At 36.8% G+C, this 15,358-nt stretch overlaps 1 protein-coding gene across 2 annotated transcripts in view; it reads right to left on the bottom strand.

Annotated features, from left to right (window-relative positions):
- Positions 1-15,358, bottom strand: part of COX6B (Cytochrome c oxidase subunit 6B) — a 113,390-nt gene that overhangs the window by 39,548 nt on the left and 58,484 nt on the right. For both annotated transcript variants that reach the window (XM_089241839.1, XM_089241840.1), the window contains exon 3: positions 4,613-4,727. In XM_089241839.1, the coding sequence (XP_089097965.1) occupies positions 4,613-4,727 (115 nt within the window). The remainder of the gene's footprint in view (positions 1-4,612; positions 4,728-15,358) is intronic.

The raw sequence follows: 15,358 nt of genomic DNA, 5'->3' as shown, positions 1-15,358 counted from the left end.
CCCGTATTTGTGGGGGTTACATTCTGTGGGTGGGGAAAATACGGGAAATTGCAAATAACTGAAACCATAGATTTTTTGTTTATTGAACATCATGAGAAGAGCAGGGTAACGCAAAATTATAAGGAAATATAAACGAGGGTGCAGCGATTGATTGTTGGTAATGTTTTCTGAAAGAACATTGTGATTTCTGTTTGCCGTTTCTTCTTCATATCATCAAGTATGTTGGAGTATGACAAGACTTCCTCTACCAATTTTTCTACATGTGAAGAACGTAATATAGAGGGGGATCTATATCATGAAAATCATCTGGTGGTGAGCCACAGCAGCAACTGACTTACTTTCGCCAAGCATAGTCAAAATATATATATATATATTTTTTTTTTGTATTTTCGGAGCATTATCAGTAGCACTAGACAAATGAGCCATCCTAAACAGGCACAACTCAAATTTTGTAAACAAAACATGTAAATGACGATTGATTGCCGAGGAAAAAATCCAATAAAGGGAAAAAAACCATAAATACGGGAACCGCGAATACGGGGTGGGGTGACTGTATATCATTTCATGGTAATACACCATTGAAAAGCACATTACAGACATTTGCTAATATTTTGCCACCCCCACCACTCCTTACAAAATCAAACGGTGTATATGATCTTGTACACAACATTAGTTTCCTTGGAAATTTCACAGAGATAACTGAATTCAAATCATTCTTCAACATATAAAGGTTAAGGGCCCTTTCACACGGAGCAGATGTGGACGCAGGTCCGGAAGAAGTTTTAACAATAAGTATATACAGAGCTTTTCAGACGATGTGGAATGCACCCGCACCTTTGAAGTGTTCATGTGGGTTCGGATGGCATCCGCATGTGTCAAAACCTACGTGCAGGCTCCACATCCGCACATACAAGTATCGTACATTAGGTTATTTGGAGCTATTCACACGACGCGGATGCGGGCAAATTAGTCCACATCTTTGGCTACTTTTTCAAGATGATTTTGCATGGAATTTTTTAATTATTTGACATAAATATAAAAACACCATATGAAGGTCCCTGTGCATCAATAGGATGTACCCACATATATGTCTATCCCTCCATTTCCTTCTGAGATGGAGATATAGCAACTTTAACTGCCTTTTGTCCATAATTTACAATTTTATATAATAAAACCCGCCAACAACGAACACTGACGGGACCAAAATTATAAGCCGTTCTGTAATTCATTACAAATATAATTAACTGAATACTTTAATAACTTTTAAATTTAATTACAAATTTTTAATTTTTTCTTTTTAAATTTTTAAAATATAAATATTTAAAATTGTTTTAAATATTTATTTATTTTTTATTTTTAAAACTAAATACTTTTATTAAACAACGTTATCCATGTACGGCGTTCACTCAGGGCTGGATTAACACGTTTGAAAGCCCTAAGCACTTGAATAGTTTTTGGTGTGTGTGTCCCACCCCCAATACCTACATATATACGTTACATGATATTCAGTCTATAAACTTAAAAAAAAATGTGACTAATCTAAGGATGGGATTTCACTCTAAAAGTTTTATGAAAGTTATTTTATAAAACTTGAAACAAAGCAACCAATCAATTTATTGGTTACATTCTAGAAAATGCAACCGATCAGCTTATTGGTTGCATTTGTAAAAGAATTATAAAATTTTTATAGTGTAATCCAGGCTTAACACAGAATTGTGATGTGAATATTTCTAAGCACAGACATTTTGAAAGTCTCCACCCCTCCCCCTTTTTCTACTTGAAAAAGTCTTTGATATCTCCTGATTTTTTTTTTTTGGAACATCATTGGATGTGTTTTTGGAATTTTTTTTCATATTTTCTAAAAAGACAGATCTTAGATTTTTTTTTCAAAACCTTTTGAAAATATTGAGATATGTTCTCCCATTGACTAATTGTGACGATCAAACTGAAAAAGGCATCTTTATGTTAAGATTAAACTATTAAGATTATTCTATGGGGCTCTAGATTAAACCAAAGAATAGCTCTAGGCTGCCTATGAGCACTGAATTAGGGGTGAAGGAGAAAAATTACAAAAATTGGGGAAAAAAAGTTTTTATGCACAAATTTCAAACTAAAGATTTTTTAGAACTTTAGTGCTCGTGTGAAAGGGCATGCGGATCTGGGATCTGGACCCACGTCCACTCAGTGTGAAATGGGCCTAAAGGTTCTCTACCCACAGGCAGGAAAAAAAAAACAAGAAAATAAAATGTTTTTTCAGAAGAAATAGAAAAGAAGTTAAGCGCTGGTATATTGGCTTTGCTTTCAACAATGGAAAAAGGAGGGTCTATCCACTTTAGATCCCTTCATCTATTTACTCAGAGGGCAGATTGTTTCTTGGCCAACATTGTAAAATCCCTCTCCAACTGATAAGACATTTCTCTCAGTAGGGGATCTGGAGAAAAATACTGATAAGGATTTTTTTTTCCTCTCCCTGGGGATCTGAAAAATAATCTTCCATGGAAAAAAGTGAAGGTAAACCATTTGAATGTAGATTTATCCTCTGATTTTTTCCCCTTCAAATTTTCCCTGATTTTTCCCAAGTATTTAGAATTTTCCCTGACTTTTGACAAATATTTCATATTTTCCCTGACTTTCCCTGACCGTTTTCCGATTCCCTGACTTTCCAGGTTGCTCGTAACCCTGTACACTATTCTTTATTTCATTTTTAGACTCAAAGTAAATAACTTTGGCACTATTCTAATTTGCGTAGGTCCTTGGAATCTAGGTTGTTAGAAAACCTAGGTTTTTCAAAATTGTCCACTAATTTATTTTTTCACCAGTGCAGACCTGTTGTTGCTCTACATCCATGATTAATGGGCAATATGATTTTTAAGGGGGCAATTTGATTTCCAATGGGAGCAATCAGGATATATGAAAATTCATATTTGATGGAAAATAATTTTCTCAGAACTAATGAAAATTAGTATTTGATAAATCTAATAATAATAAAGAAATAATTTAAGAATCAATGACAATTCATATCCAATGGTAAAAAGAAATTGCAAATTATTTTTCTTATCAAATATTAATTTTCATTAATGTCAGAATTAATGAAAATTCTTATTCAATGAAAAAATGATCTCAGAATAAATACAATTATACAGAATTGTAGGGCTTCCTATTTGACTCGGAACACTGGGCCTCATTGGATCCAATCGCTTGAAACGTCACTGTGAATTAAGATAAGACTTGGTCATTGGGCTTCTTATAGAATTTTTTTTTTGGCCAGCGTTGTCTCAAGGTTTGAAACTCCTGCTTTAGATTGGGGCTTCATCCCAGTGGATAGAAATTCCCTTTTTTCAAAAAACTATGACAGGGAAAGGGGACAGGGATGTCAGCAGTACCTACCTTTTTTTTGGGGAGGGGATGCGAAGCCCACAGGTTAATTTGAGGTTTAACTGAAGCTCGGCGAATCTTCTGAAGGATATTTTGAATTTTTAACCTTTAAAAAGTGTTCAAAAATAAAACAAAAAAGGTTTTAAAAAGCATTTAATACATTTTTTAAAATATTTCAACCTTTCATGTTTTTAAAAGATTTTTTTGATCATCTTGGGAGGAGGGTTGCATTGACGTCTCCCTGAGTGTTTTTTAAAAGGGGGGGGGGGGTTTATCAAGATTTTAAAATATGCTTAGGTAAGAACATAGCGAAAAAATAGATTGGACTGCTCCACAAGCAGAACTTAGACATCTGGCTGTCTATAACAATGTTTCTCAACCGCCGGGAAGCGGCCCGGTACTGGGCCGTGACATCATTCTTACCGGGCCGCAACTGATCTGCCGTTTCCTTTCCCCCCATTCATGCTCTGTTAATCATGTGTTTGACCGGGCCTTCCAAAGGTTGAGAACCATTGGTCTATAATCAGGGGTTTGTCCAAACTTTTCTGTAAGGCCTGCTTTAATGAAAATTTTCCTTATTTCAGTGAAAAGGGTCAGTAATTTTATGAAAAATAGTAGTTTTGTGAGAAGTAAAATAATCAAATTATCAGAAATGAAATGCCAAATTTATGGTTTTATCGATTTGTATTTTGTGGAGGTTAATTTTTAAGATCCATTGAATGAAAAAGTCCATTTTTTAAATCCAAAATTTTAAGACGGGTAAAAAAAACAGGAAAACCCCTGATAATATAAAATACAGGGAATTTCTTCAGCATGGGGGAAACCAAATTTTGTAATGATATGCCATGCATGCATTGGCATACACAAACGGGGGGAATTTTGGGATTCTAACCACCCCTCAAACAGAGATTATAGTGTTATTTTGGAGGAAAACACGTAACCACACCCCCCCCCCCAAGAAAATTCTGTGCATGCCTATTGCATGCATGAACTCGGCTTAGATGGAATAATAATTTCCAACCGAGTTAGACTTGGGAGATGCATGAATCAAATTTATACTCTTTCCCCCCCCCCCCCCCGAGTGTCAAATATTTATTTATTGACTTATTTAATAACTATTTTCCTATAGTTGCCAAACTCACTATGTCAAAATCAAAATTGAGACAGAATCTTATTGGTTTCGACTCAAATTTTTGATTAGAGCAATGAAAGAAATTTAGAAAGGTAATATACCTACCCATTCTCTGGGGCAAAGGGCATTATATACCTTCTTGAAATATGTGCATGGCTCATAATCTTTGCCCTTAGCTTTTTGACAACGATAATAATCAAGATAATTTTGATAGCAGTTCCTGAAAATGAAAAAAATTATATGTATTAAATAAATCTCTAATGGGAAAATATAATTATCAGACATCTTTTTTGACACCAGATGTAAGTCATGGAAGAGTCACATAAAATTACTTAAGGCAAGATCATAAGTCTGACAAACTAGAGATTCAATTAACTAAGATAGCATTCCCAGTAAAATCTGATCATTTCCCAGACTCACCTGACCGCAATTCAAAAATTCCCTTGACCCAAAATGTATATACTGTCATGAATATATGTAATCCGAAAACATCCAAAATTGCTCTAAATTATATCATTTCTTATACCATTGAAAAAAACAGCAGACAGAATTTTTTACCTTCCCCCCCACCTTCAAAAAACAAATTGTATATGTTACTGCTAAATCCTGAAGTGTGGTCAATTCACAAATTGGCCAAGAGTTTTGGCTAAAATCTGATTTGCAGAAATGATTCATGCTTTGACTAGCCAATTCCTGATGTGGCTGGAAATCCCTGGACAATATTTGATGATGCAAGACTGTCTCTGCTAGGCTCCATATACATTTCTTTTATTGCTAACGTGTGATACATGTAAGGCATGAAAAAGTTATTTAAATCAAAAACAGATTTTTTTTAATCAAGATATCTTTTTATTTAAACCAGATTTTTTTTTTTCATTTACATTGACTGCTAATAAATTAAAAAAAAAAATCTTGTTAATCATTAAGAATGCATATTTTCATACTCCCCATCTATTTTTTTTTAGCTAATCCCTCAAATTTAATTCAGTTTAGCATCAATGAATAAACTACACACAAACTAGAAGCAAAAAATATAAACACCAAAAATTTTGAGAGAGATTTAGATGGCTTTTTTCTCAGCCAGAGATATCAAGGAAACAGTTATTTTCCGGATATTATGCTGAGGTGAGCTCGGAAAGAAAAGTCATCACGTCTCCGCCGGGACTCGAACCCAGGCCCTCTTGCATACCGGGCAAGCATGCTACCATCTACACCACTGGAGACACATGAATCTGCCTTCCTAATTTCACGCACTGTGTCGTGAGGCGCTGAAGTAGAGGCATTAGTAGCCTCTCTTAACTTCAGGAAATGGCCCCCGGGTGGGACGGTTTAGAGAGATTTAGATGGCTTTTTTCTCAGCCAGAAGTATGCAAGAGGGCCTGGGTTCGAGTCCCGGCGGAGACGTGATGACTTTTCTTTCCGAGCTCACCTCAGCATAATATCCGGAAAATAACTTTCCTTGACCAAAAATTTTGTTTGTTGAAAGGTCATATAGTTCAAATTAACTTTATGGATTAACATTTTTCTTGAACAGAAAAAAGCTTCTTTCATGAGCCCCCCTTTACACTAGAAAGATGGCAGGGGTCTGTGTGACTCTGCATACTCTTTCTGTTCTCATATCTCGAGAAAAAAAGCCTTAAAAATTTCTAGACTTTTTCTGAATTATCAGGTTCTTAATGTACAAAGCTTTTTCATTATCATTAGGAGGGTTGGTAAAAAACTGGGTTTTTTGGTTTAAACCAGTGTTTTGTTTTAAATAATATTAACATTGAATGATTTTTCAGAAATTTTGTTTTTAAACTTCTACTAATTAAAATAAAATGCTTATTAATGTAATAAACACTATTCCCATATTACTTAATATATATTTCTTACATTTTTAGAAAAACCAACTTTTGCAATTTAATTATTTTTTGCTTAACTCAATGCATTACTGTATGTTTGAAAATTCTTTTAATGTTATTATTAATTATATAATATAAAGATGTTTTCTCCAGTTACTTTCAGTATGCATAATTAGGAAGCTATTTTGCAAAAACTATAATAAAAATCGATAATTAAAGATGACTATAATGTATTTAATGAAGCATAAATAATGCATATTAATTAGTGATGATTTACGATATACAGATACAGAGTGATTATAACTAAGCAGGATTGTTGATTTTTTTAAATTTAAAATCACGATTTTTTTTGAATTTATTGATTTTTTTAAATGAAATATATCTATCTATATATATATATTACTAACACACTAGTCTACGCTTTCTTTAAAGAATATAAAATTAAAGAAATTTAAACTTACAATACAATACAAATACAACGCCACAACAGGCAAAATGCCCAACAAGGTGGCTGAGAAAAAAATGCCCATAAAAATATGGATGTCATACATTTAAAAAATACAGCAACCCAATTAAAAATGCAATTAGCACAAATTATAAACAATATATACACATGATAAAATATTATACAACACCCATAAAGAATACTTATGGTTGTCTTATTCTAAGTATGGATAGCTTCTCGATTTACCCCAACATGTTTATCGTATTTCTTTTTAAACGTGTCAATTGTGTTACAATTTACTACCTCCGGGGATAAGCTATTCCATTTACTAACAATCCTATTAGAGAAAAATTCCCTGCGACACCATAACCTTGCATTGTCCCTCACTAATCGATACTGGTGTTCCCTTGTAAAAGCAGTCGATTGGCGGTGTACTAAAAGTTCATGGTCCATCCCACTGAAAATTTTGAACACTTCGATCATATCTCCTCGACACCTGCATTTATCCAATGTAAACATATTCAAAAAATGAAGTCTTTTTTCATAACTCAAGCACTGTGTGCCAATAAGGACACGCGTAGCTCTTCTCTGCACCCCTTCAACCAATTCTATGTCCCTCTGTAGGTATGGTCTCCAAAACCTTACAACATACTCCAGTCCAGGACGAACTAAGCCTCGGAAAAGCAGAAGAATGACTTTAGGAGAATGTGAAGAGACATTTTTGAAAATGAGACCAAGCATCCTATTCGCTTTTTTGACCACAGCTGAACAATGTTCAGAAAACCTAAGTCGCCCATCAATGAGAATTCCCAAATCGGTAACCCTAGTTGCATCCGGGATAGTGACTCCATTCAACTCGTAAGAGAACCGTGGGTTGTTCGAACCAAAATGAGTGACCATGCACTTATCAACGCTAAACGTCATGCTCCATTCATTTGCCCATGCTGCAATCCTGTTTAAGTTAGTCTGGAGCAACTCCCTATCGCTTTCATTCCCGATTACCCCCATTAGCTTCATATCTGCGAATTTGCTAGTAATCCCATCGATACCCTGATCGAGTTTATCGATAAAAAGTGAAAAACGTATGGGGCCGAGGACACTTCCTTGAGGAACTCCACTTGTGACGTCTCTCCAACCAGAGAATTCCCTGTTCACCATAACTCGTTGCGACCTATCTCTTAACACTAGAACCGCAGCAACTTTCGATATATCTACAACCGCGGACTGGGTCAAATTGACCCAAACTTTGAAAAAACAGTGTTTCATAGTGAAAATAGAATATTTATTTTCGGTTTCTGGGTTTCTCCCTACTCTTATTCAATGTCGTTTAATTGCGTATTCATAATGGAAAATTATATTTGTTTATGAATATAAAATGGGCTTCAAAATTAACCGAAAATATGATGTAAATCAGTAAAAATAAGATTATACATTATTTACTCAATTCAGTCCAAAAACGTTTTTCAGTAATCCCATAATATGACAAAGATGTAAAATAAGCGTGTCAAATTGAGCATGAAAAAGTCTATAATATGTGTAGTGTTCTGTAGCGCGTCCTTCAGTTGAAAACCTTGACGAAACAATATGGTATAAGACTCGAGAGCGCAAGAAGAAGAAAAGCCTTAGGAGACAGAAGATTGCAAAAACAAAAAGGGGGACATTCGAAAATAAACAGGGAGAGAATGGTGTGTGAAAGCGATCGAGTAGGATAGTCGTCTCATGTTTGCGTTCTTATTCTAATTGTTGTTATTAATAAATTTCTGTTTATATTTGTCAAGATGAGTGCTCACTGTTCGAAGAACACAAGGTCACTACATTGGCGCAGTCGGTAGGATAGTGAGCAATAGATCGGACAATATTTAACGGGAAAAACTTTCATTATGAGAAGGCGACGTGAAGAGAACTTTCGTCGTGAGGAGACAATACAAAGAGCACTTGAAGAGTGTTGAAAGAACGGAGGAAAAGTACGGTGAGCGTTTTCCCCCCCCCCCCCTCATAAGAAAGTTCACTGCTTTTCTTTGAAAGAATTATGGCTTTCTTAGCCAGAGGCAAAAAAGACAACTTACAGCAAGTTGCTGCGGAAATGGGACTTGAAAATGTTATGCAGATGAAAGTATTTCAACTCAAATCCGCAAAAACGGAGGCAGAATGCTATGACAAAGAGTTCATCGAACAGTTTTTAAACACCGTAATCGAGGAGAGAAAACGGTCAGAGATGGAAGCAAGTGAGGAGAGATGAATGGAGTTCGAACTCAGAAATATGCAACTAGAAAATGAAAGGATTTGCATCAGCGCGGCAGGTGAATCCCCGATTAACTCAATGGCAAGGCCAGAACATGCTACAGAACATTTTGCAAAAGTTCGATCCAAAGAGCAACGAGATCAGCCTCTACCTGGTGCTGTTTGAACGGCAAGCGAAAAGAGCCGAAATAAAAAGGGAACATTGGGTTTCATATCTGATTGGACTATTACCTTATGATGTGGAGCAAGTCATTGCTAGAGAAAATGAAGAGACAACAGATGACTATGACCAAGTCAAATCCATTTTGCTTAAGACATATAAGCTTACTCCCGAGAGGTTTCGACAGATGTTCATGAAGCACAGTAAACGATCGGAAGCAACGTGGTGTGATTTTGCTTATGAACTCAGAAACTTCTTCACTGAATGGATCCGAGGCCTGGAGATTAAAACAATTGAAGAACTGTCTGATTTGATTATTACGGATCAGATAAAACGGAAAGTACCGTCAGAGATTTGAGATCATTTTATTGACGAGTTGGTCTCAATTCAAGCGACCCGACATCCTTGCTAATAAGTTGGATGATTATGAGAACGTCAGGGCAGACATCGGCAAGGGGCAGAAAGCTTTCTACGGAGAAGAAAAATTATTGTCGTAGCAACAACACTTCAGTTATAAAGAGGGACGAGGAACATTGACAAGAACAGCATATCAACCACCAACTCAGAAATATCGTAGCAATAAGGACTGGAACAAGACCGAAAACACGAATATCAGAAAAAGCCCAAAGGAGTGTTACATCTGTGGACTGAACCATTTTGCTCAAGATTGTGACAGAAGATATAAGGCTAACACAAAAGAGAAACCAGAAGATAATGTGTTGATCGCAGAAATTCGATCGGAATTATTTAATTCCAGTGAATCGAGTCTGGATTTGAACCCTTTACGTTATGCTGATATTTGCATAAGTGATAGAAAAATCAGAAGCTTAGTGGATTCTGGTTGTCAAATTCCTGTGATTCATTCTGACTGTATACAGGAGCCAATAACTAAGAAAGGGACAATCCTCTTAGCGAGTGCATTTGGAGAAAGAAGTGAAGCATCACTTGTGAATATCAGTGCTTCATTGGAAATAGGAAATAATGAAGATTTTTGTAAACCTGTTGGAATTCTCGCTGCAGTAACAGATAAAATTCAAGAACAGTGCATTATTCCACCAAACGTACATGGATTACTTTGCGAGGCCGCAGACACTGAAGAAAGGCGAATGCCCTTCTCCATTGAAAGGGAAAAGCACAAGATTCTTGCGACGGAGCAAAGTGAGGAGGGCGCGAGTGCGAATATTGAAAAAGATGACTGGGTGTCATCTCTGCCTGAGGACAAATACAAAAGGCAGATTGAGCTGGTGCATGACCTGAGTGAGCATTTCGCTACCACCAAAATCTGCGAATTCAAACGCAAGAAGGTTGCAGAAACTCACCATCTCAATACAACCGATAGCAGAAGCAAATCGGAAGAGTGCAACCTAAAAATAGAACTGGATGTAAGGAGGATCATAGTGGAAGCTTGTGACTATGACGAAATGGCATACTTGTGGACATCTTGGAGAGGTGTCACTGGTAAACCCATCAGGAAACATTTCTGGGAATTCGAGAAGCTCAGCAACGAAACTGCGAAGCTTAATGACTTTGAAGACACCATATCCATGTGGAGGGATAGATACGAGTGCGACATACCCGAACACGGCGTATCCAAGCTGTGGAATCAGGTGAAGCCACCACGCAAGCAACTCCACGCTTATGTCCAGTGCAAGCTCAGGAACTGTTATGGTAGCGACAAGATTCAAGAACGCGGATTTGTTCCGGCTTATATTTTAGAGGACGTGTGGGCCCAGCAATGGGGTAGCATTATGGACCACGAGAAGTTATTTACCGAGAAGCCATCGGTGGACATAGCTCCAACATTAGAAGCGAAAAGTATGATGATGCTGAAAATGAAGATGGTTGAAGGGTTTTTCACTTCGCTGAGACTGAAGCCGATGACGAAGTCGTACTGGATGAAATCTATATTCGACACATCCAAAGGCAAGAAGATGGTTTGCCACGCGTCTGCCCACGAATTGTCTGATGGATTGGACTTCTGGATCAAAATGTTCGCAGACAGAACCAAGGGCGATTTCATCACTATTCATCATGAGATGGGACACATTTAGTGCTTCATGCAGTACGTGCATCTGCCTCATGTTTTCTGAGGCGGAACGAATCCTGGTTTCCACGAGGCCACTGGGGACATCCTCGTCCTGCTGTTGATAAAGGGCTTCGACATAAAACACGAGGGTGGATTCACGTTGATGTCCGACGTTTTGTGGTCGTTTCTGAGCATCGACGTGAGCGGCCTGGTCCATGCCAATCGGTCCGACGAGTTGACGTCCGAGAAGTTCTGCGAGTATACCATAGATTGCAGGGACGCGGCGACCGGAAAGATGCTCAAGAAACTCCTCCAAACGGATTACTTCTGAATCTCGGTGATAGACGACGTAGAAATCATCGAGATGATAACGACCAGGGCATCTGGAGAGTTGATTCTGGACCGTTGCTGAGATACTTCAAGCCGTGCTGTTGGAATTTGTCAAAGAACAGAACAAAAAAGAGAATTCAGTTTGTGTTAGGTAAACCCAATTTTACGTATTCTGTAGCGAGTCTCTCAGTTGAGAACCTTGACGAAACAATATGGTATAAGACTCGAGAGTGCAAGAAGAAAAGCCTTGGGAGACAGAAGATTGCAAAAACAAAAAGGGGGACATTCGAAAATAAACAGGGAGAGAGAATGGTGTGTGAAAGCGATCGAGTAAGATCGTAGTCTCATGTTTGCATTCTTATTCTAATTGTTTTTATTAATAAATTTCTGTTTATGTTTGTCATGATGAGTGCTCACTTTTAGAAGAACACAAGGTCACTACAATATGATTCTGCCAAATAAGTATTGAATTCTTACTGATAAATGGAATTTATGATGAGCAGTTGAGCAATTTGTTTTTCATTATTCTTGCACATTCATCGCATGTTGAAGTTGCACAACCCATGCAAAAATTAACAGTTTTGTTTCCACATTATTACCTGACATCAGACTCGTTTAGTTTTATTTATTACTATTATTTTGATCGCTCACGAACAGATACATGATCAAGAGCACGCGTTACTTTTGCGCAAGGACAACATGTATGATGAACGCAGATCTTCAATATGATTTTAGAGGAACTGCTTTCAAAAAATAGTTCTGACCTTCTGTACTGCTCTATACAAAATACAGGAATATCTTTATAGTGAGATCCAGGATGTTATAGAAAACGTCTATGATGTCGAATATTTTCTGGGCATTTGATCGCTACAACTACGATCGTTACACTTTGTTGAATTGTAGTGTGAAATAGTTTCTGTGTGTGTGGAAGCTTTTTGTGGCTACTACTGCCAATATCGACTACCAGATGAAGCATGATGAGTAATGAAAAACTTATATAGTCTTTTCCTTGATAAATTGTCATTGTGGCATCATTGTTCCATACAACTGTAGTTTCACTATCTTTATTGTACGAGATAATATTGCTCTTCGATATCGTCTCTACTAAGCTCGTATTTCTTGGCTTTTAGCATTTGAGCAAGCTTCAGTGTAGTGAAAAAGTGTCGGTTGAGGTATTTCTGCCCTTGTTCTCAAATGGCTTGATCAGTTGTATCACTATTTGCTCTGAAAGAGAGATTCGTTGAACGCTGATACTTCAAGGTTTCGAAATCCGTGCAAAACATATTTGGTGCAAGCCAGAAGTTTACTCTTTTTCTGTGACATCGTTTGCCTACCGAAATTCAACTACACCTTTTTTCTAGAGTTAAGCTTTTACTCTCCCAAAATCTTTATTGAGACCCGTCAGAATTCCAGGTATTCAAGTTTACAAAGAAAAAAAAATATTTAGCTCTACTTGCCATTACCCCATTGAAAAAAAGATAATCTACTCTGACAATGAGTTGGCCTTGACCTTGAAAGACCTTTATTCTTCACTATCTTCATTTACAAAAAATTTTAGGACGGGTAACCACTTCCAAGAGAATTCTATACGCTATTTTTCCTACAGAATAGTACGTTGGGTCAAAATGACCCAAACCGCGGTTCTAGGTATAAGTGCTTATAGCTCTGAAACACGAAATGTGATAAAATTTTCGTGAATTAATATTCAAATGATATCATGAAAAGTCAGGAAATTTTTTTAACATCTGCGTGCAAGTTTTTGAGATAAATGAAAACAAAGTTCGATTTGGGTCAAATTGACCCACTCCACGGTTCTAGTGTTAACCACGATTCTATCCAATTCAGCAAGTTGCCTCCAATTCCAATCTTGTGTAAATGCTTCAAGAGTGCCATGTTGGACCCGATCGAATGCCTTCTGGAAATCAAGGTAACCAACGTCTACATTTTTGCTCTTATCGAAAGCCTTAGTCACCTGATCATAGAAGCAAAGGAGGTTAGTTACACATGACTTCCCCTTCCTGAACCCATGCTGATTAACCGACAATAAATTATTCTCATCTATCCACTTCACAAACTGCCTTTTGATGATAATTTCCAAAATTTTCGAGAGGGAGCTCGTCAAACTCACTGGACGATAGTTTGACAACGCTTCTGTACTACCCGTCTTATATCGGAACGTTAGCAAGTTTCCAATCTCTTGGGACGATACCCTCAGCAACACTACTCCTGTATATCTGTGCGACTGGCCCCCAACAATTCATTAACACATTCCCTGAGGACCCTGGGATAGATATCATCTGGTCCTGGTGCTTTGCTTGCACATACATTTCTTAGAAGATTTAGGACCTCCATGTCTTCCACTTGAATATCGTTGAGGGTTTTATTACCCCATGCCACACCCGTATATCGAATATCATTCTCTCCATTAAAAACTGACGCGAAAAAGTCATTGAAAGCACTACACATTTATTTATTTATTTATTTACACACCTCAACAGGCTGAGCCCAATTACAGAGATGGGAAAAGTAATGGAAATCAATAGAAAAGCAAATAATAATTTACACGTTAAAGAAAAAATCAAGAATTATATAATACAAAAATATATATGCGCAACGGAAGCAAACATTGTGAATTCAATATGAGGAAGACAAAACGACCAAAATAGATGAGAAACCTACGTTGCTCTCTACCCTAGAGCCTCCTATCGAGAGGGGGCCAACTGTCCCCTTACATCCATTATTGACGTATCAAAAAAATGATTTTGGGTCAGAGCCAATGTTATCTGCCACCCTAGATTCAACTTCCTTTTTACTATCCCTTATCGCTTTCTTCAACAGTCTTCTTTCTATCAGTAAACAATGATAGGTCACCTCGTCCACTTTTATACTCTCTGAATGCTCTTTTCTTTCCAAGATAAATGTTCTGCACGCTATCCGTGAATCATAGAGGGTGCGATGTACAAACACGCTTTTTTCGAACAAAGGGTATGACGGAGACGTGATGACTTTTCTTTCCGAGCTCACCTCAGCATAATATCCGAAAAATAACTGTTTCCTTGAAAGGGTATGACGTCATGCAAAACAGAGGACAGCTTCGTACTAAATTCTTCCCATTGACTTACCACCCCTACTGATGCCAACTGGTCTTTGAAAACTTCCGCTAACCTTCCTCTCAAAACAAAAATAATGACTATTTAAAAAATATTTGTAAACTAAAGATAAAGAATCGTATACTTGTGAAATATTTCAGAACATTTTATTAAGAAAAGGGGCTGGAAACACTTCTTGAATAGATATCGTACATCAAGTATTAAATAATTTTACCCTGTGTGCATAATTGTTCATTTGTTTCATTAGAAATATTGGTTTGAATGCTTTGCCTACTCTTAATGTTTTGCTATTGGGAATGAACTGCACCTTGAAAAAATCCATTCAACGCAGGCATCAATGATTTGGCTGTAGTCTCATGTTTACAAATCACACATCGCTCTCCGTAATCACTATCTTTACCCGAAACATTATAAAAACTATTCCACCCTTCCAAATCAGATATTGTATCAACATCCTTAGGGTAAAAAAAAAAAAATTAGTATGAAATGGTTTCAACTTTCCCAAAAACTTTAATGTAAATTGGCAAGAAACCAGAGCCACATTTTTGTTTGATAAACTCAAGACCCTTATTTCTCTCTTCTTTTGTGACATTAATTCCCTATTAGAAGTTAACACTGATGAGCTTAGAATAAATGCATAAAAGTGTGAATCTGTTAATGATTGTTCATACATATTTTTATACTCTGATGACAAA

This window comes from Pholcus phalangioides, unplaced genomic scaffold (assembly GCF_987345545.1).
Source record: "Pholcus phalangioides strain wild (caught in Gottingen) unplaced genomic scaffold, Ppha-v1.0 ptg000014l_1, whole genome shotgun sequence".
NCBI lineage: Eukaryota > Metazoa > Arthropoda > Arachnida > Araneae > Pholcidae > Pholcus > Pholcus phalangioides.
This window is presented reverse-complemented; position numbering and strand designations above follow the sequence as displayed.